The 20,203-nt window shown below is 33.7% G+C and overlaps 1 protein-coding gene across 1 annotated transcript; it reads left to right on the top strand.

Annotated features, from left to right (window-relative positions):
- The first annotated feature begins 18,069 nt into the window (after positions 1 to 18,069).
- Positions 18,070 to 19,985, top strand: LOC115974868 (CBL-interacting serine/threonine-protein kinase 5-like). The gene has a single exon (XM_031095408.1). The coding sequence runs from the start codon at positions 18,416 to 18,418 to the stop codon at positions 19,724 to 19,726; it is 1,311 nt and encodes a 436-aa protein (XP_030951268.1). The 5' UTR covers positions 18,070 to 18,415; the 3' UTR covers positions 19,727 to 19,985.
- The last annotated feature ends 218 nt before the right edge of the window (positions 19,986 to 20,203 follow it).

The following is a 20,203-nucleotide window of genomic DNA, read 5'->3' as shown; positions in this document are numbered from 1 at the left end:
CCTACTAGCCACAAGCACAAACCATAGTAGAAAAATAATAATAATAATAATAATAATAATATATATATATATATATATATCTCTAGCCCTTAACAACCTTCCTCTTCCACTTCTCAACCTGCAACCATCAACCACAAAAAAATAAAAATAAAAATAAATACAAAACCACAATCTTCCTCTTCCACCTCTCAACCATAACCACAAACGTAGCACAACTTAATAGAAATCAAACAAATTAATGACCAAATCAACCAAATCGACCCACGAACCACATTGATACCCACAAACCACTCCGACACACGAACCAATCGACCCACTCTGATGTCCACAATTAGACCCACGAACCACCGGGAGATAGAGAGAAGAGAGAATAGATAACAGAGAAGTGAGAGAGGAGAGAGAGGAGCGAATAAAAAAATGAGAAAGGAGGGAATATATAAAAATAAAATAAAATAAAAAAAGTTTACCTTCATGCTACAGTGAGCTGTTATTGATAACAGCTCACTGTAGCGTGAAGGAAAATATAGCTAAATATTTCAGCTATATCAACTTTATTGGAAGGGTTTTTTTTTTGTGTGGTTGAGATGCTAAAATAACTTTTGAGTAAGTTTTTTTAGCATCTTTAGTGTGAGTGCCCTAACACCACACTTTACAAAACACACAATATCAATGGTTTTATTATAGCATTCAACGTAATAAAATAATATATCCAACACAATAAACAACAGCCACAACCACCCATAACAACCATCACCATGGTTGAAACTTGAAACCTAGCCAAAATCAAATCACAACAAAGACCCACAAACCCACCAAGTCATAAAATCAAATCACAAAACCACCAAAACAAGCCAAAATCAAAACAACCCACACTTGGTGAAGAACAACGAACTTGACCCACGAAACACCAATCGATGAAGAGCGATGAATTCGACCCATAACAAAATCCCACCAAACCCACAACCCACTGAACCCACAGTGAGAGAAAGGAGACCCATTAGCCACCACACCAATTGAAACTCACCACTTGCCATCATTGCAAACCCCAGCCCAAAATCAAAATAGAGAGAGTGAGAGATCAAACGTTAGGGAAGAGAGACAGAGACCACCCACGACCATAGAAAAACCGAGAGAAGAGAGAAAATCATAGAGTGGGTGAGAGGAAGAGAGAAGAAAAGAGAGGAAAAGGAGAAAGTGATAGGTTTGAAACGTTGGGGAAGAGAGAAAGAGTCAAGGAAAAGAGATATTGGGGAAGAAAATAATTTTTTAACTAGAGGAGGAGAGATAGTATAATAAAATATTGGTTTTTATTTTTAACTTTGTGCTACAGTAAGTTTTTCTAGATGGTAGCTTACTGTCTGAAACTTAAAAAAATTGTAGATTTAAGAGCTCTTGATGTAGTGCTGTTTTTAGTGGGATAGGTGCTATTATAGATTTTTAGCACTTTTAGCATTCTTAATGTCAATGCTCTTAGGATGTTATTATGGGTTTTAGGCTAATCAAATGTTCCCATCTAGCATAGTAGAGAATGGCCCGTTTGAGAGAAACTTTGGGTCGAGCATATTAAGGCCTTGTTTGGATTTTTTTTTTCATCACTCATCACTCATTACTCATCATTCATCACTTAAAATACCCTACCCGTTTGGCACCATCACTCACTTGTCATCACTCAATATTTTTCACACTGTTTGTGGGCCCCATACCTATTACTCGGTGCAGCTTTTTTTTCTTTTTCGCAGTACCCAAACTTACCGAACCCAGTGAAAAAAAAAGAAACCCAAACTCATCAAACCTAGTAAAAAAAAAAAAAACCCAAACCCAGTGAAAGAAGAAGGAAAAAAAAAAGAACTGAAGATTGAAAATTAGAGGTGATGAAGAACCAAAAAAAAAAAAGGAAGAACAAACTGACCGAACCCAGGAGAAGAAAGGAAAAAAAGGTCAAAAGGTGCGGCTGATCTAACTAGTGGGTCACTCCATGTGTGTTTAATTATAAAAATGCCATTGAAAACAGCTAAAATGTGTTTTCAGTTTCCATAACTCATAACTCAAAAATCAGAGAATTGAGTGATGAAAACAAAAACTAGAAACAGAGTTATTGAAATTCAAACAAGCTTTTGAGTCATGGGTCCCTCCATTTTTGAGTTATGAGTTATGGAAATAGAGTTATGAGTTATGGAAACTAAGCCCATGTTTGGATGCTTTTTTTTTGTTACACAATTTCCGTCACTCATCACTCATCACTCCTCACTCATCACTCCTCACTCATCACTTATCACTCATTACTCATCACTCTAAAATACCATGTTTGTTTGGCACCATCACTCACTTCCCATCACTCAATATTTTTCACAATATTTGTGGGCCCCATACCTGTCACCCGGTGTAGTTTTTTTTTTTTTTTTTCTTTTTCTTCTTCTTCAGTACCCAAACTCACCAAACCTAGTGGAAAAAAAAAACGTGAAGACCGAACCAGTGAAAGAAGAAGAAAAAAAAAAGAAAAAAAGAAACCTAGAACAGATCGAACCAGTGAAAAAAAAATAAAAAAAAGCCCAGAACAGACCGAACCAGTGAAAGAAGAAGAAGAAGAAGAAAAAAAAAAAGAACCGAACAGCCAACCCAGGAGAAGAAAGGAAAAAAAAGTCAAAATGTGCAGCTGAGTACTATTTGTGGGTCCTCTATGTGTGTTTAATTACAATATTACCATTGAGTTATGAGTTATGGAAACTGAAAACAACCAAAATGTGTTTTCAGTTTCCATAACTCATAACTCAAAAATCAGAGAATTGAGTGATGGAAACAGAGTTATGGACTTCCAAAACAACCTTTTTGCTATGGGTCCCATCATTTTTGAGTTATGAGTTATGGAAACTGAGAACTGAGTTACAGAAATAGGTCATCCAAACAGCCCTCGAAATCCAAACACCCCCTAAGCTTCATCCTTTATTTTTAAGCCACTTGAGCCTTGAAAGTCTTCCAATCTTCACAACATCGTGGTGGAGCCAAGATTTTGTGTGTGGGGAACTAGAAAATGAAATGATTTTTTTCTTCAATGTAATTATAGGGTGCAGATAACGAAGTGTTGAATGTGTTTTTGTTGAGTTTAAGAGCATTCACATCAGCTCTTGGATAATTGTGTATAAATGTGTAAAATACACATTTTGACCATTTTTACACATTTTGAAGCAAAAAACACACTACATCAGTCTTTGTAAAATCGTGTAAACCCGTGTATAATTTTCAACGAGCTATAGTACCCGTGTAAATTTACACGGGCACTGTAGCCCGTTTATAACTTAAAATAATATTATATGTACAGTACACAAAACCTCATTTTCGCTCTTTTTTTTCTCTCTCATCTCACTAAGCACACCAACGCCTCTCTCACTCTCAGCTTCCCTCTCCCTCTTGAGTTCTTCCTCTCATATTCTTTTGCTCATTCTCATCACCGAATTCTTTTGCTCATTCTCATCACCACGGGAAATAAAATCTGATCGGTTTAGGAGTTTTGCAGTTTCGGTGAGGAGGGTGGATCATTGGGTTGACGGAATCTTCTCTATTGATAGACGTTAGGGCTGATTTATCTAAAAAAGGTATGAGTTTTTCTCATTGAGATTTTAGAGTTTTTTGGTTTCAATCAAGATTCTTGGGAGTTTCTCTAAACTAATTTTTTTGGGGGTTTCTTGTTTCAAATTTTTTATGGTTTGGGGTTTTTTTTTTTTATGGATTCTTCGGAGCACACCCGAAGTTATTTTTGAGAGCTGGTGTGCTGTTTTAGTACCTCCATGGGATAGTTCTACATAAACGAGTTTTAATTTATGAACTTTGTTCTTGATAGGTCAAAAAAGTTTCAATCTATGTTTTAATTTATGAACTTTGCTCTGTTTGATGTTCATAGTTACAGAGTTTTAGCTGATTTACTATGTGGATATTTGGTTGTTAGCTTTATTGCCTTGATTACCTTGTATTTGGTTAGTTAGCTGTTGAGATTTTGTGCCTGGTCAGTGTGCATGTATAATTGGACTTGGTTGTGTAGTTTAGCTGGTTTTGTCAAGTTGTTGTTTGGGGTAGCTTGCCCTGTATTGTAGCCTTTGGCTGTTGTGGCTGGTTTTGTTGCTTAGCAAAAGTCACTAGATTATCGGGCGGGTGTATTGGGTCTTGTCTGGGCAGCGTAAACTAGTCATTTTCCATTTCCACTAACATTTCTTAGATTAGAAATCTTCAACATACAGCCTAAACTACTCATTTTCCCCAACCAAAAAGAAAGCCATATAAATGTTGTGGAACAGGACAAAGAAGACTAACCCTTAATAGAATCAGTATTAGCACTAAGTAGTTGCAGCTAGAAGCACCCACCAACACGGAGATGGCGATTAGGAGCTCCCTACACTGTCCAATCTTCAATTGATTTAACCAAAAATAGATCACTGGAAGTATTTTTTAATTTTTTAATTTTATACTAAATAGTTGTTTCTCTAATTGGTTGCTTGTATGGAAAATAAAAGGAATTTAAATTTGGAAGAGAAGAAAGTTTGGAATAAAAAGAAAAATATTCATAAAGAAAAGATGTAATATGTACATTTCAATATAGGAAGGAATTTAGCATTTTTGTCTATGGATTTAGCATTTGATATAAACATTTTAGTACCATGCGTTCTTTATTGTATTCTTTTAAATTTCATTCTTACACATGGATTTTGCTAAAATTTATTTGCAATATGGCGGCTGCCCAAGTACTTACTAAAATAAAAAATAAAAAAAAAATGATGCCTAGCAAGTTAGAATTCCATGTGGGTTTTATCTTGTGTTTGAGGTTGAATACTTATTATTTCTATGGTTGAATTCCATGCTCTCAATTCTGTTGCTTTGAGGTTTGATTTTCTTGTGTTTGTACATGAATTGGTCAATGAATTAGACCATAAGGGTGCTTGGTTATGAATTAGACCATAAGGGTGCTTCATCTATGCTTGGTTGTGATTGCTTGGTTGTGGTTGAATTCCATGCTCTCAATGCCTTTTCTTTTTTGTTTTCAATTTTGTTGCTTATTAGTGCTGCTTCTGAATTACTTTGGTGTTTGTTAGGTGATGGACTCACAAAATCAAAATCCCTTCTTCCTTGACATTTTACAAGACAATGAACAAGGGTTTGAGTCTTTTGACAGCAGTAATTTGATGTCCACTCCGCATTCAGACGTCAATGTTCATCAATCTCCACCCCAAGTTGAAATGGGACAATCTATACCCCCTATTGCAAAAAAAATCAACTACTAAGAGAGGTCAACGGGGAATCAACTTCACCATAGATGAAGACATAAGCTAGTGTCGGCGTGGCTCAATGTTAGCTTAGATGCCGTGACATCGACGGACTAAAAACACACAACATTTTGAGAGAGAATTTGGTCTACCTTCCACAATGACAAGAAATTTAACCGCACTAAGGATTCTTTAAATAGTCGGTGGTCAACAATTCAAAGGGAGACTAACAAGTTCTGTGAATGCTTGGCCCAAATTGAGAACCAGAATGAAAGCGGTAAAACTGAGCATGACAAGGTATTTAAACTCAACATTTAATATGTATTGTACATTAAAACACTTTTAGTTTTATGATTCTTATTATTTTCAATTTTTTACTTTTGTAGATTGAAGATGCAAAAACTATGTATCAAATTAATTGCAAAAATGCATTTCAATTGGAGTATTGTTGGAGAATTTTGAGGAATGAAGCTAAGTGGTTGATTCTAAGAGATAGTTTGAAGGCTCGCACAAGACAACCAGCCACACGACCAGCCATACAACTAGCCACACAATCCTTTGCAAGCTCAATAAATGTAGATGAAGATAATGAAGAGATGAACTCCGGCGAAACCTTGGAGAGACCTATAGGCAAGAAGGCCGAAAATGAGAAATTAAAGAAAAGAAAGAATTGAGATGACGTGATCCCAACACTTTCCTCCCAATTGGACGAAATCAAGGAAGAAAAGAGAAGAATGCATGAGGAGAAAAAGGAAAGTATGCGCATTGCATTAGAAGAACGAAGAGAGGCAATGCGCATTGCATCCGAAGAACGAAGAGAGTTGATTCGTATCAAGGAAGAGAAGAATGAAGTAGAAAAGAGGAAAATGGAAGATGAACTTATGATGAAAGATACAAAAACTATGGATCCTGAGCAAAAATAATACATTCGTCTACGTCGTTTGGAAATCTTGGAGAGGTTAAGGTCTAAATATGCATCATAATGGAATATTATTATTGACAATATCTAATCAAGTAATTTTTTGTATATTGCAAAGATACTAGCACATATTGATATATTTTTGTAGTTTTTACTTGTGCAAGGAAATAGATGCAATGTTGTAAATTTTGTATTGTGCTGGTTGTACTTGCTGATTTTATTGGTTGTAAATGTTATTTGAATGTAAATATGCTATTTTATTGGTTACTGATTTTATTAGTTGTATATGCTATTTTTCTGCACTTTCTCAATAGGTGGTTGTACTTGCATTGTGTCATTTTTCTGCATAATGTTATTTTTCTGCATAATTATTTTTCTGCATAGTGTTATTGTTTTGCATAATGTTATTTTTTTGCAGTGTTATTTTTCTACATACTGTTATTTTTCTGCATACTGTCATTTTTCTGCATAATGTTATTTTTCTGCATAATCATTTTTCTACATAGTGTTATTTTTCTGCATAGTGTTATTGTTCTGCATAATGTTATTTTTCTGCAGTGTCACTTTTCTGCATAGTGTCATTTTTCTGCATAGTGTCATTTTTCTGCATAGTGTTATTGTTCTGCAGTGTTATTTTTCTGCATAATGTTATTTTTCTGAATTTTGCAGACATGATTTTCTGCATAGTTCTGCATTACTTTTCTGCTGTTAGCAGGGGGTTAAATACCCTTGTTTGAGATAAAGAAAGAAAAATTATTGTTCTGCATGGTTCTATATTATTGTTCTGCTGTGTTTTAAATTATTGAATAACTATAAATTATGAGTGGACTTAAAGTTATGTGTTTTAAATTATTGAATTTACCATTGGATTTAAAGTTAAAAAAATATGACATTTATGTTTGAATTTACCATTGGGTTTAAAGTTAGGTTTGAATTTACCGTTTGAATTTCAAAATTATGACCGGTGGATATAACAATAAAAATTATGACCGTTGGGTCCAAAAAAAAAAATGACCGTTGATCTGAGACATCAATTCAACAGCATTAATTCGGTCACCGATTCTAGTAATACGGTGGTCGGAGACATCGATTCGGCGGCGGTTGTCGGAGACATTGATTCGGCAACAGTCGTCGGAGACACTATTACAACAATCGGCCCACCGGTGATGGCGGTACAATGGTCGGAGACACCAATCCGATGGGCCATCGGACCTCCACCACAAGCGGCTCTATTGGCCGAGCCACCGGTGTTGATAGTTTACTTAAAATATAAGTTTAAATTAAAAAAGTATAACCATTAGGGAAAAAAAAAATTGATGAATAATGAATATTTTATTGAATAGTCTTGTAAAATAGATAAACTGATGTGGGTGTTTTGTAAAAGTAATTGTGTAAAATAGAAAAAGTAGGTTTTTTGTGTAAAATAGACGAAATCTTTTCCACGAGCTGATGTGGTTGCTCTAAGTACTTTATAAGTTTATACAAATCAATAATATTTAAGTTTTCCATAAATCTAGATTTTTAAATTAAATTATATATTATTAAGTATAATATATAATTTAAATATCTAAAAAGAAATTATATATATAGATATATATAATCAAATATTACATTTTATATTTATATGATGAGCAATACTACAAACACAATAATTTTTCATAACTTTTCTCATAATAGTTGAATTGGTAAGCTCTTACTGATTTTTATTTAGACCGACTACTGATATTATTTTATTACCAACCATTAATAGCTTGCCACCTTGAGAAATGTCAAATTTTTTGTGAAATTATTTGTTTACATAGACTTATGGTTATATACTTATATGATATACTATGCAATTTATATGTTATATATATATATATATATATAATACGTACAATTAAACAAAAAAAAATCCTATAAAAAAAAAGGATCTTCTAAAAAATAATTTTAAAAAAAAAGAGCAATTGAAGAAGAGTTGCATCACACATGGGGAGTAGATAAAATAGATTAAACAATGTTTAGCTTTTGAAGTGTCTAATTTTTTAACCACACACGTGGAGTTGTGGAGGTTAGAATTGGAAGGCACTTGAGCTTAGCAATTTGAAAAACTCTAAAATAAAACAACTATGAGGAAAGAAGAAAAAGCTAATCAGACAGATGAATGAGAAAAATTGAGAAAATGACCAAATCGGCCAAATCGACCCACGAACCACGTTGATACCCACAAACCACTCCGACCCAAGAACAAATCAACCCATGAACCACCGGGAGATAGAGAGAAGAGAGAACAGATAACAGAGAAGTGAGAGAGGAGAGAGAAGAGCGAATAAAAAAATAAGAAAGGAGGGAATATATATATATATATATATATAGAGTTTACCTTCATGCTACAGTGAGTTGTTATTGATAATAGCTCACTGTAGCGTGAAGGAAAATATAGCTAAATATTTCAACTATAGCAACTTTATTGGAAGGGTTTTTTTTGTGTGGTTGAGATGCTAAAATAACTTTTGAGTAAGTTATTTTAGCATCTTTATTGTGAGTGCTCTAACACCACACTTTACAAAACACACAATATCAATGGTTTTATTTTAGCATTCAACGTAATAAAATAATATATCCAACACAATAAACAACAACCACAACCACCACCCCTAATAACCATCACCACAGTTGAAACTTGAAACCTAGCCAAAATCAAATCACAACAAAAGACCCACAAACCCACCAAGTCATAAAATCAAATTACAAAACCACCAAAACAAGCCAAAATCAAAACAACCCACACTTGATGAAGAGCAACGAACTCGACCCACGAAACACCAATTGATGAAGAGCGATGAATTCGACCCATAATAGAATCCCACCAAACCCACAACCCACTGAACCCACAGTGAGAGAAAGGAGACCCATTAGCCACCGCCACCGCACCAATTGAAACTCACCACTTGCCATCATTGCAAACCCCAGCCCAAAATCAAAACAGAGAGAGTGAGAGATCAAACGTTGGGGAAGAGAGTCAAAGACCACCCACGACCATAGAAAAACCGAGAGAAGAGAGAAAATCATAGAGTGGGTGAGAGGAAGAGAGAAGAAAAGAGAGGAAACGGAGAAAGTGATAGGTCTGAAACGTTGGGGAAGAGAGAAAGAGTCAAGGAAAAGAGACGTTGGGGAAGAAAATAATTTTTTAACTAGAGGAGGAGAGATAGTATAATAAAATATTGGTTTTTATTTTTAACTTTGTGCTACAGTAAGTTGCTCTAGATGGCAGCTTACTTTCTGAAACTTAAAAAAATTGTAGGTTTAAGAGCTCTTGACGTAGTGCTGTTTTTAGTGGGATAGATGCTATTATAGATTTTTAGCACTTTTAGCATTCTTAATGTCAATGCTCTTAGGATGTTATTATGGGTTTTAGGCTAATCAAATGTTCCCATCTAGCATAGTAGAGAATGGCCCGTTTGAGAGAAACTTTGGGTCGAGCATATTAAGGCCTTGTTTGGATTTTTTTTTTCATCACTCATCACTCATTACTCATCACTCATCATTTAAAATACCCTACCCATTTGGCACCATCACTCACTTGTCATCACTCAATATTTTTCACATTGTTTGTGGGCCCCATACCTATTACTTGGTGCAGTTTTTTTTTTTTTTTCCAGTACCCAAACTTACCGAACCCAGTGAAAAAAAGAAACCCAAACTCACTGAACCTAGTGAAAGAACCAAAAAAAAAAAAAAAAAAAAAACGAATTGATCGAACCTAGGAGAAGAAAGGGGGGAAAAAAAAGGTCAAAAGGTGTGACTGACCTAACTAGTGGGTCTCTCCATGTGTGTTTAATTATAAAAATTCCATTGAAAACAGAGTTATGGAAACTGAAAATAGCTAAAATATGTTTTCAGTTTTCATAACTCATTACTCAAAAATCAAAGAATTGAGTAATGGAAACAAAAACTTGAAACAGAGTTATTGAAATCTAAACAAGCTTTTGAGTCATGGGTCCCATAATTTTTGAGTTATGAGTTATGGAAACTAGAAATCCAAACACTCCCTAGGGGCTGTTTGGATAAGAAAATTTCATCACTCATCACTCAATTTTTCACACCCGTTTGGTATCATCACCCAATTTCCATCACTCAATATTTTTCACACTATTTGTGAGCCCATACTTGTCAGCCGGTGCAGCCTTTTCTTTTCTTTCTATTTTTTTTAGTACCCAAACTCACCGAAGTTAATAATAAAAAAAAAAAAAAAAAAAAAACCCAAAACTGAAGAATGAACCAATGAAAGAAGAAAAAAGAAAAAAGAAAAAAACCCAGAACAGACCAACCAATGAAAGAAGAAGAAGAAAAAAAAAAAAAAAAAACCGAACAGCCAACCTAGGAGAAGAAAGGAAAAAAAAAAAGTCAAAAGTGGTCAAAAGGTGCGGTTGGTACTGTTTGTGGGTCCCCTATGTGTGTTTAATTATAATGTTGCCATTGAGTTATGAGTTATGGAAACTGAAAACAACCAAAATGTGTTTTCAGTTTCCATAACTCATAACTCAAAAATCAGAAAATTGAGTGGTGAAAACAAAGTTATGAAAACAGAGTTATCGTTTGCCAAACAACCTTTTTGTTATGGGTCCCACCATTTTTGAATTATGAGTTATGGAAACTGAGAATTGAGTTATGGAATTTGCCAATCCAAACAGCCCCTTAGGCTTCATCCTTTATTTTTAAGCCACTTGAGCCTTGAAAGTCTTCCAATCTTCACAACATCGTGGTGGAGCCAGGATTTTGTGTGGGGAACTAGAAAATGAAATGATTTTTTTCTTCAATAAAATTATAGGGTGCGGATAACGGAGTGTTGAATGTGTTTTTGTTGAGTTTAAGTACTTTATAAGTTTATACAAATCAATAATATTTAAGTTTTCCATAAATCTAGATTTTTAAATTAAATTATATATTATTAAGTATAATATATAATTTAAATATCTAAAAAGAAATTATATATATAGATATTGTGGGGCCCAACAATACGTGAGCCAATCCCATTTATTCATTGGGGCCTAAGGCCCGAGCCGAGAAGGGTTATAACCCAGGATCATTAAAACAAGTACAAAATGGCCTTGGGACACAGCCGAGGACGACTCAGTCCTCGGCATGTCCGAGGTCCCATAAGAAGAAAGGGCAAAAATGGTATAGAAACAACTTGGGAAAAATCTAAAATTTCTGCGTTAATAGAAAAGGGTATGCTGGAAAGAATAACGACTAGGGAAAGCTGTCTTTACTGCCATTCAATACTCTGCACCTGACAGAGCCATACTCTCCAGCTTTTACAACCACCCCCAACCACTCTGGGTATGAGCTGATGGGACAAGTATCAGTCTTGGAATGTCGATCCTACACGTGGACGAAGGATAAAAAAACACAGGCTAGTATAAAAGGAAAAGGGAAGAATCAGGACAGGGGGCTGGGAAAAATGGCCAAAAACCTCCCAGCCCGCCTCCAGGAGAAAGACTTCAGGGGCGAAGACAACGTAACCATGTCTGGATACCACGAAAAACCCACCGCCTGGTGACCAAGGCCTAACCTTTCAAACCCATGCTCTACAAATGATATTGTTTGGGCCTTTTACGTGCGAACCCAACACTGTTGTGGTTCGTTACAAAATCGAGTCCTTGCAGATATATATAATCAAATATTACATTTTATATTTATATGATCAACAATACTACAAACACAATAATTTTTCATAACTTTTTTCATAATAGTTGAATTGGTAAGCTCTTATTGATTTTTATTTAAACCAACTACTGATATTATTTTATTACCAACCATTAATAGCTTGCCACCTTGAGAAATGTCAACTTTTTTGTGAAATTATTTGTTTACATAGACTTATGGTTATATACTTATATGATATATTAGGCAATTTATATGTTTTATATATATATATATATATATAATACGTACAATTAAACAAAAAAAAAATCCTATAAAAAAAGTATCTTCTAAAAAATAATTAAAAAAAAAAGGAACAATTGAAGACGAGCCACATCACACATGGGGAGTAGATAAAATAGATTAAATAGTTTTTAGCTTTTGAAGTGTTTAATTTTTTAACCACGCCCGTGGAGCTGTGGAGGTTAGAATTGGAAGGCACTGAGCTTTGCAATTTGAAAAACTCTAGAATAAAACAACTATGAGAAAGAAAAAAAAAAGCTAATCAGACAGATGAATGAGAAAAATTGAGAAAATGATGGAAGAGAGAGTGAGAGAGGAAGGAGAAAAATTGAAAAGAGTAAAAAAGACTCACCTATGGCTATGGGTGTTGAATAGGTTGCCTATCAGCCCAAATGCAAATCAACTGATATTGTTTTTTTTTTAAGACAAAGGAGACAAGTGCACAGAACACAGTCTCCTTTCACCGTTAATTCCAAAGTAAGCTGAAGAAAAAAAATTTGAATGTGGAAGTTTGAAACCCCTTTTTGTCTTCTTTATTTTATTTTCACCGTTAATTCCAAAGTAAGCTGATGAAAAAAATTTTGAATGTGGAAGTTTGAAACCCCTTTTTGTCTTCTTTATTTTATGATATAATTGTTGTGAAAATATTATGTGCGTAGTACTTGAAAAAAAAGTATTAGGTTCTCAATACTTTTACAATAAATCATAATCGGTAAATTGTTATTGGTTTTAATTTGAATACTTAATTTAAAAACAACCAATAATAATTAATCTACCTTATAACATTTATTGTTAAAATATTGTGTGCATAGTGTTTCTAAAAAAGAGCTTTTATTGTTTTGATGTCCAGGTAATTATTTGTGTTTTTTTAACCAAAAGTTAGAAAGGAAGATAAATTTAATGGTGAGATTGGGGGGCCGGGAACTTATATTGGGAGATTGTTTTCATATATTTCAGATCTCAGACGAACAAAAGCATATATTCTAATTTTTTTGAAAAAATTTGGGGGGCCAAGGTCCCCCTTCTGCCCCAATATGGCTCCGCCATTGCACAACATATTGGGCTTCAACCTTTATCTATCTCGTATTAATTAATTATGTGCCAATGCTAACTTCCAAGTTCCAGGCTCCAACAGACATTTTTCCTAAAAAATTCCTCGTCTAATAGTTGATGATTTGCTTGCAAATTTGACTATGACATTGATACCGCACACAATACATCTTTTCTTTTCTTTTCTTTGATAGCGTGGGACATCTTTTAGATGCAGGCTGAAATATGGTTAAACCCTAAATGGACGCAACGTTATAATAGTCCAAAGAATGTGCCTCAATAAACACAAAATTAATGCATGTTAGTTTTTAACACTATATCTTCTATCTATCGTGAAGACTAATTAAAAATAAAATAAAGTTAAGTTAAATCTGTGGGTTCAAATGGTAATCTAGTATTAATTCCATTTTTTATAATGTTTTATAGAATATTTCTTAAGCATTTTTAGAGTCTCTCACATTTATGGTGGAGTCTACTATGAATGTGAGATGAGAGAACATCCTTTTTCCGTACTCCATAAATACTTAATTAAGATTTTTTCATGTCTTACATGCATATGTAATTTGATTTAAAAAAAAAAAAAAAAAATACATGGTTTGAAAGAAAGAAAGAAAAAAATGATAAGTCAAATCTTTATAAGCTTATTCACTTTCTACTACATGGTTCCCCAACCCTGATTAGTGATCACTACCTTTTTCTTTTTCTTTTTTTATAATCACTGCCTAATTAATGGTGAAGGAATCACTCTCATGCAGTAGCTTGCTCTTCTATAATTCCACATGGAAATGCAAATCGTAATCCTTAAAGCCCCCACCTCTCTCGGTAGAAGCGTGCAAAGCAATAATTACGTATATTTGATTTCAAATGATGCAAGTCCATTCTTATAGTTTCCATTGTATGATTGAAAAATATCCCTTCACTCAAGCATATATGATATTCCTATTTTTGCACAATATATATTTACATGCAGACAAAAAAAAAAGAATAATATATATGTATATATATATATATATATATTTCATCACATTACAAACACATAAATATGACCAAAAAACTAAGAGTTGCAATTAGGGCAAGACGGATCTTTCAACTACGGAAGAAGATTATTCTATAAGCGGCTGCTTAAACTAGTATTAATACTGTATGTATTATATATTGCCTTGCTTAGAAAGAAAAGTTTGGTGCTCTATGATAACTGATAATGCTTTCACTAACACGTAGCTAATGGGACCCAAAACAAAAGTAGTTATTTTGTCATGATCTTGTATGTGAAAACATCGAGAATTAATCAACTCGACAACTTGATGGAATGGCGTCGGCGAGCTCTTTTTTTTCTAGATTGAGTTTTTTTGAAACATTGGATCAAGATATTAGTATTTGTTTGTTATGCCTAAAAGATTAAGTTCAACGAAACTAACATATCGATTGAAAGGTCCATAGTGATGACTGCTCGACCAAGTAATAATAATGCGGTGTAAAGCAATTTAAAATCTTTGTGGACAAGCTTGTCTCATCATTTAAATTAAGTATATATATATATATATATATATATATAAAATGAATTACTTAAAAGTTAAAACTATAAGCACTCCTTTCAATTTAGATTAGGTTTGAAATTTATGGTAATAGACTTCATCTCTTCTTCTTCTTCTTTTAATAAATATAAGATTACTCCACGAGGCCACACTCTACATCTTGAAATTTAATCTCGTAGGCAATGTATGTTTTTTGCCTATTGACTGAAAGCATAATAATCAAAAGAATGTAATAATATGTTTGGAAAATGGATAAGTTTTAAAATTAAAATAAAGCACTTTAAAATTTGATTCCATTAACGAGTATCTTTAGAACAATTATTAACAAATTATTTTCGAAAAGTTTTGATATAACTTTTATGAAAAATATAAAAAATTGTTAAAATAATTAATTTTTTTTTTTATAAAAAATTTATAAAAATATATCTTAAATAAATAATTTTAAGATATTTGTTAACTTTTCTTTTTAAAAATGTACCGACAGAAAAAAAAAAAAAAAAAAAAAAAAAAAAAAAAAAAAATTGAATATATAACAGCAAGATGCCAATTAGCAGTAAAGATTACTTGTGAAATGGACTTTTCTTAGGCCTGAAATTTCGTGTACTTGCTGGTAGTATTTTACAATATACAGCTTAATATTTTGTCTTTTGTTAAGTAGTGGCAGTAGTTTGTATTCAATTTAACAAAAAAAGAAACCATAATTATTACCATATAAAATTATTTCTAGATTTTATAAATTAAATTGACAACTTGAAATTAGATAAAAGTTCAAATCTCAACTTCCTACTTCTCCCATGATATGACTGAATATCACATTAGAATATTCCCAATGACATCACCATCACCATCACCATCACCATCACCATCACCATCTGCATAATATATGGTAAAACTTCCCTCTAGAGCGGGATTCTCAGGGGTCACGGGCATGTTCCTACATGTGTCATGCATCTTCAATACACATGAGCTTTATAGTGAAGCCAAGTCCTCAAAATATTGTCAGTTTTCCCTAGTTTATGCCCGAGCATTCACATTCTGGTTTCTAAAAAACAATACTCTCTTTCTTATTAAAAGAAATGAGATTTTTAAATTTTTTTTTGGAGAGAGAATAACATAATATATAATAAGTTTACAAACAAATGAACTCTAATTCTTATATTTACCAACATACTGTTCATTATTGTTAAAATCTTTTAGCAATAGCAACTCAGATAACTCAAGTTTTTAGTGCATCCAGAACTAAAATAGCAATGCTAATTCTTTTAGTAATTTGAATCTTCTATCACATTTTTTCTATTTCACTTTATGTTTCATAAATATGCACACCTATTTAATTAAAATTTAATTTTTTGCCTTTACTTATTTTAGTTTCTTAATTTTTTATATAAAAAAAATCTCAAACCATCCCCCACCGACCACCACCACCAACCTTAGTCAATGCTAGGAGATCCCCGATATCATCAATGGCCAATCACCACCTTCTGCTAGCCATCCACCACCTTCGACTAGTTACCAAAAATAAATAATAATAAAAACCCAACACATCCCCACCACCCTTCTTTAGCGCCACGGGTAATAGATTGCGAATATTGGTGAATCCGCGAATGTTGGTGGAGGCTAGGGAATGTTTGAGTTTATATTTTATGAAACCAAAATAAGAAAAGGATGAAAATTGGATTTTAATAAAATAGATGTACATGTGGCAAGTTTTTATTGATGGAGCATGAAAATTGAGACAGAAGATTTGGACTCCCCAATTAACTAACTTGTTATAAACTCAATAAATTTTGTGGAAACTAAAGTAACTCTTTATATTTAAAAAGGTACTGTCACTGAGAAATTAAAAAAAAAAAAAATACACACTGCATCCTCTAAACTTGATCAAATTTTATTTTAGACATCTAACTCTACTTTAATTTAATTAAGTCTTCTAAGTTTCAAACTTATTTAATCAAGGTTTTTGTTAGTCTTCATTTAATCATTTGTACTCCTCCATTAAGCATCCCAAAAAAGGGTTTCGTTTTGCATTTTATGCTAAAATTAATATTTTACTAATATTATAAAAAAATAACAAAAACAAAATAGAGATAGAGAGTTAGAAATTGGAAAACGCTAAAGTCACAAATTAATTTACAAACATTTTTTTACAAACAGTTGATATGATGGATAGTTATTAGAAATTAAAAATGTGATGTAAGTACTAAACCGAGATGAAAACTAGTAATAATTTATTACATTAACACTTCGTAAAAATATTATAAAGAGTATTGTTACAGTCACAAAATATTTTACAATATTTTTACAAAATGTTGATGTGATCAACCTCTTATTGGTTTTCATCTAGACCTATCATTAATATCACTTTTTCATTTATCAATAATCACTCACCACATTAATAGTTTGTAAATTTTTTTGTAAAATAGTTTGTATCTCTGTCATTACTATTACAAGTTTTGTACTTGCTTTAATCCAAGAATTATGGGTCGAAACCAATCATGCCTAACGCCATCCGACTTACCAATTGCCATGTGTGTATCAATATATGAATGGCAATCAATTCAACAATAGAGACTACAGAAATAATCACTTACCATGTCAATAGTTTATAAATTTTTTTGTAAAATAGTTTAATATCTTTGTCGTTACTATTATAGCATTACTATTATAAGTTTTTTAATCGCTTTAATCCAAAAATTATGGGTCGAATCCAATCATGCTTAACGAGACCCATCCGACTTACCAATTGCCATGTGTGTATCAATATATGAAGGGCAATCAGTTCAACAACAGAGACTACAGAAATAATCACTCCCTCCATCAATAATTTATAAAAAAAATTGTAAAATAATTTACACGTCTGTCGTTACTATTATAGCGTTACTATTATAGGTTTTGTAATCGCTTAAATCCAAGAATTATGGGTCAAATCCAATCATGCCTAACGGGACCCATCTGACTTACCGGTTGCCATGTGTGCATCAATATATGAAGGGCAATCAATTCAACAACGAGACTACAGAGATAACTCACTGTACTAGAAAATAAATGAAAGATGACCTAACATTTAAATAATTTATTTTCTCAAAAAAAGATTGAGTAAGTCTATTAATAAAATTTTTCCACAATTTTATAACAATTTTACTACATTACAACTCGTAAATAATGAGATCACAAAGTTACATAAACTCACTATTTTATTTTCACAGTTTATAACTAATTACATGGTAAAATTGTGATATAATTATAAAAAAGTTTGTGTCAGTAGACCATCTCAACCAAATTTATATGTCGACTCAAATAAATAAATAAAATGAAAAGTTTCTCTCCCTCCAACGTGTCCTCTTCCCGTTTGGTCACTCTCCTATATAAAAAATTTCACAATTATTTTCAATCTATGTGCACCCACGAAAAATACCAGGTGCTCCAACATCCAATGGTCACAAGCCAACCTTCTTCCTCGTCTTTCTCAATTCCTTTGAAAAAAATCACTTAATAAATCCCTCAAACACACACTTTCTTTTTTTTCCTCTAAAACCCTTTCATGGAATCCTTCGAAATTTACATCTCTGCCGTTCTTTCCTGGATTCCTTTACCCCATATTCGTTCAGTGTTATAAACCCAAATCCCAAATTCATTTCTTTTTACCAAAGCAACGTTTGAAATTTTTTTAGTTTTATGCAAATCCCAGTATCATTACCAATTCACAATCTGTATTTTTGTTTTTGTTTGAATCCATGGAGGAGAGGAACGTTTTGTTTGGGAAATACGAGATGGGAAGGTTCTTAGGCAAAGGGACTTTCGCAAAGGTTTACTACGGCAAAGAAATCGACACAGGTGAAAGCGTAGCCATCAAAGTGATAAACAAGGAGCAAGTGAAGAAGAAAGAAGGTATGATGGAGCAAATCAAGCGTGAGATCTCAGTGATGCGCATAGTTCGCCACCCCAACGTGGTGGAGCTCAAAGAAGTGTTAGCCACAAAAACCAAGATTTTCTTTGTCATGGAGTACGTTAAAGGAGGCGAGCTCTTCGCCAAAGTAGCCAAAGGAAAGCTCAAAGAAGATTCAGCTCGCAAATACTTCCAACAGTTGATCAGCGCCGTTGATTTCTGTCACAGTAGAGGCGTGTCACATCGAGACCTCAAGCCAGAAAACCTCTTACTCGACGAGAACGAGAACCTTAAAGTCTCCGACTTTGGTCTCTCTGCTTTACCTGAACAGCTACGAAACGATGGTCTTTTGCACACTCAGTGTGGGACCCCTGCTTACGTGGCACCGGAGGTGTTGAGGAGAAAAGGGTACGATGGAGCGAAGGCTGACACTTGGTCATGTGGGGTCGTTCTCTATGTGTTGCTCGCTGGGTTTCTTCCTTTTCAAGATGAGAATTTGATGAAAATGTATTCCAAGATTTTCAAAGCTGAGTACGAGTTTCCACCGTGGTTTTCGTTCGATTCCAAGCGATTGATTTCGAAACTCCTTGTTACGGACCCAGATAGGAGGATCTCGATCCCAGCTATAATGCGTGTCCCTTGGTTTCGCAAAGGTTTTCCGATCAAAGAAACTGTGATTCATAATGATCAGACTCAATTAGATGCTGACAAGGTCAAGGCCGAGATCGAGGAGATTGAAGAGGAACCCGATACGCCCAAGTTTTTCAACGCGTTCGAGTTCATTTCCTCGATGTCTTCCGGGTTTGACTTGTCGAGTTTGTTCGAGAACAAGAGGAAGGTGGGGTCTATGTTCACCTCGAGATGTACAGCCAAAGCAATCGTTTCGAAGATCGAGGCAGTGGCGAAGGGGCTGAGCTATAAGGTGTGTAAAGTGAAGGATTTCAAGGTGAAAATGGAGGGCAAATTGGAAGGGCGTAAAGGTAAACTAGCTGTTGTGGCAGAGGTGTTCGAGGTTGCCCCTGAGGTTGCCATTGTTGAATTCTCGAAGTCTTCTGGTGACACTTTGGAATATGCTATGTTTTGTGAGCATGATGTTAGGCCTGCACTGAAAGACATTGTGTGGACTTGGCAAGGTGACACTATCTGTGACGCTAATTAGTTTTTTACTTTTTGTTTGTTACATACTCGATCAATACAATTAGCACCCAAGAAAAACAAAGAAGAAACAAAGAGAAGGACAAGAAAAAAACACAAGCAACTTTTTTGTTTTTCATCTTAGGTTTTGTCTTGTTTTGTTTTCAATTTGTTGTTTTGAAAGGGAAAAAAAAGTATGATCTGTAAATAGTTTGTGGTAACTAAATTAGAGTATGTGATACAAGTCAAGGAGAAAAATGATAAGTTTTTTCTACTCCTTATAATTTGGTGTTTGCTTGTTTTTCATTGTTTTGCTAATTATGGTTCGAAATTTTTCTTTATGAGCTGAGAATTTTGTTGGGTCGAAGCGAAAATACATGGAAGGAACAATGGTTAACTATTTGATTACATTAATGGGAAAGTTATTTAGGGATTGGTTGGAGGAGTGGAGTGAGGTTGAAAAATGTTGGGATGATGAAAAGTGGGAGTATGAAAAGTATTT

The sequence above is a fragment of the Quercus lobata genome, chromosome 2 (genome assembly GCF_001633185.2).
Source record: "Quercus lobata isolate SW786 chromosome 2, ValleyOak3.0 Primary Assembly, whole genome shotgun sequence".
NCBI classification, from domain to species: domain Eukaryota; kingdom Viridiplantae; phylum Streptophyta; class Magnoliopsida; order Fagales; family Fagaceae; genus Quercus; species Quercus lobata.
The sequence above is the reverse complement of the archived record's forward strand: the minus strand, read 5'-3'. Positions and strand labels throughout refer to the sequence as shown.

What these genes read in the sequence shown, in the direction of transcription:
- LOC115974868 (XM_031095408.1), top strand. Translation starts at nt 18,416, where the DNA reads ATGGAGGAGAGGAACGTTTTGTTTGGGAAATACGAGATGGGAAGGTTC.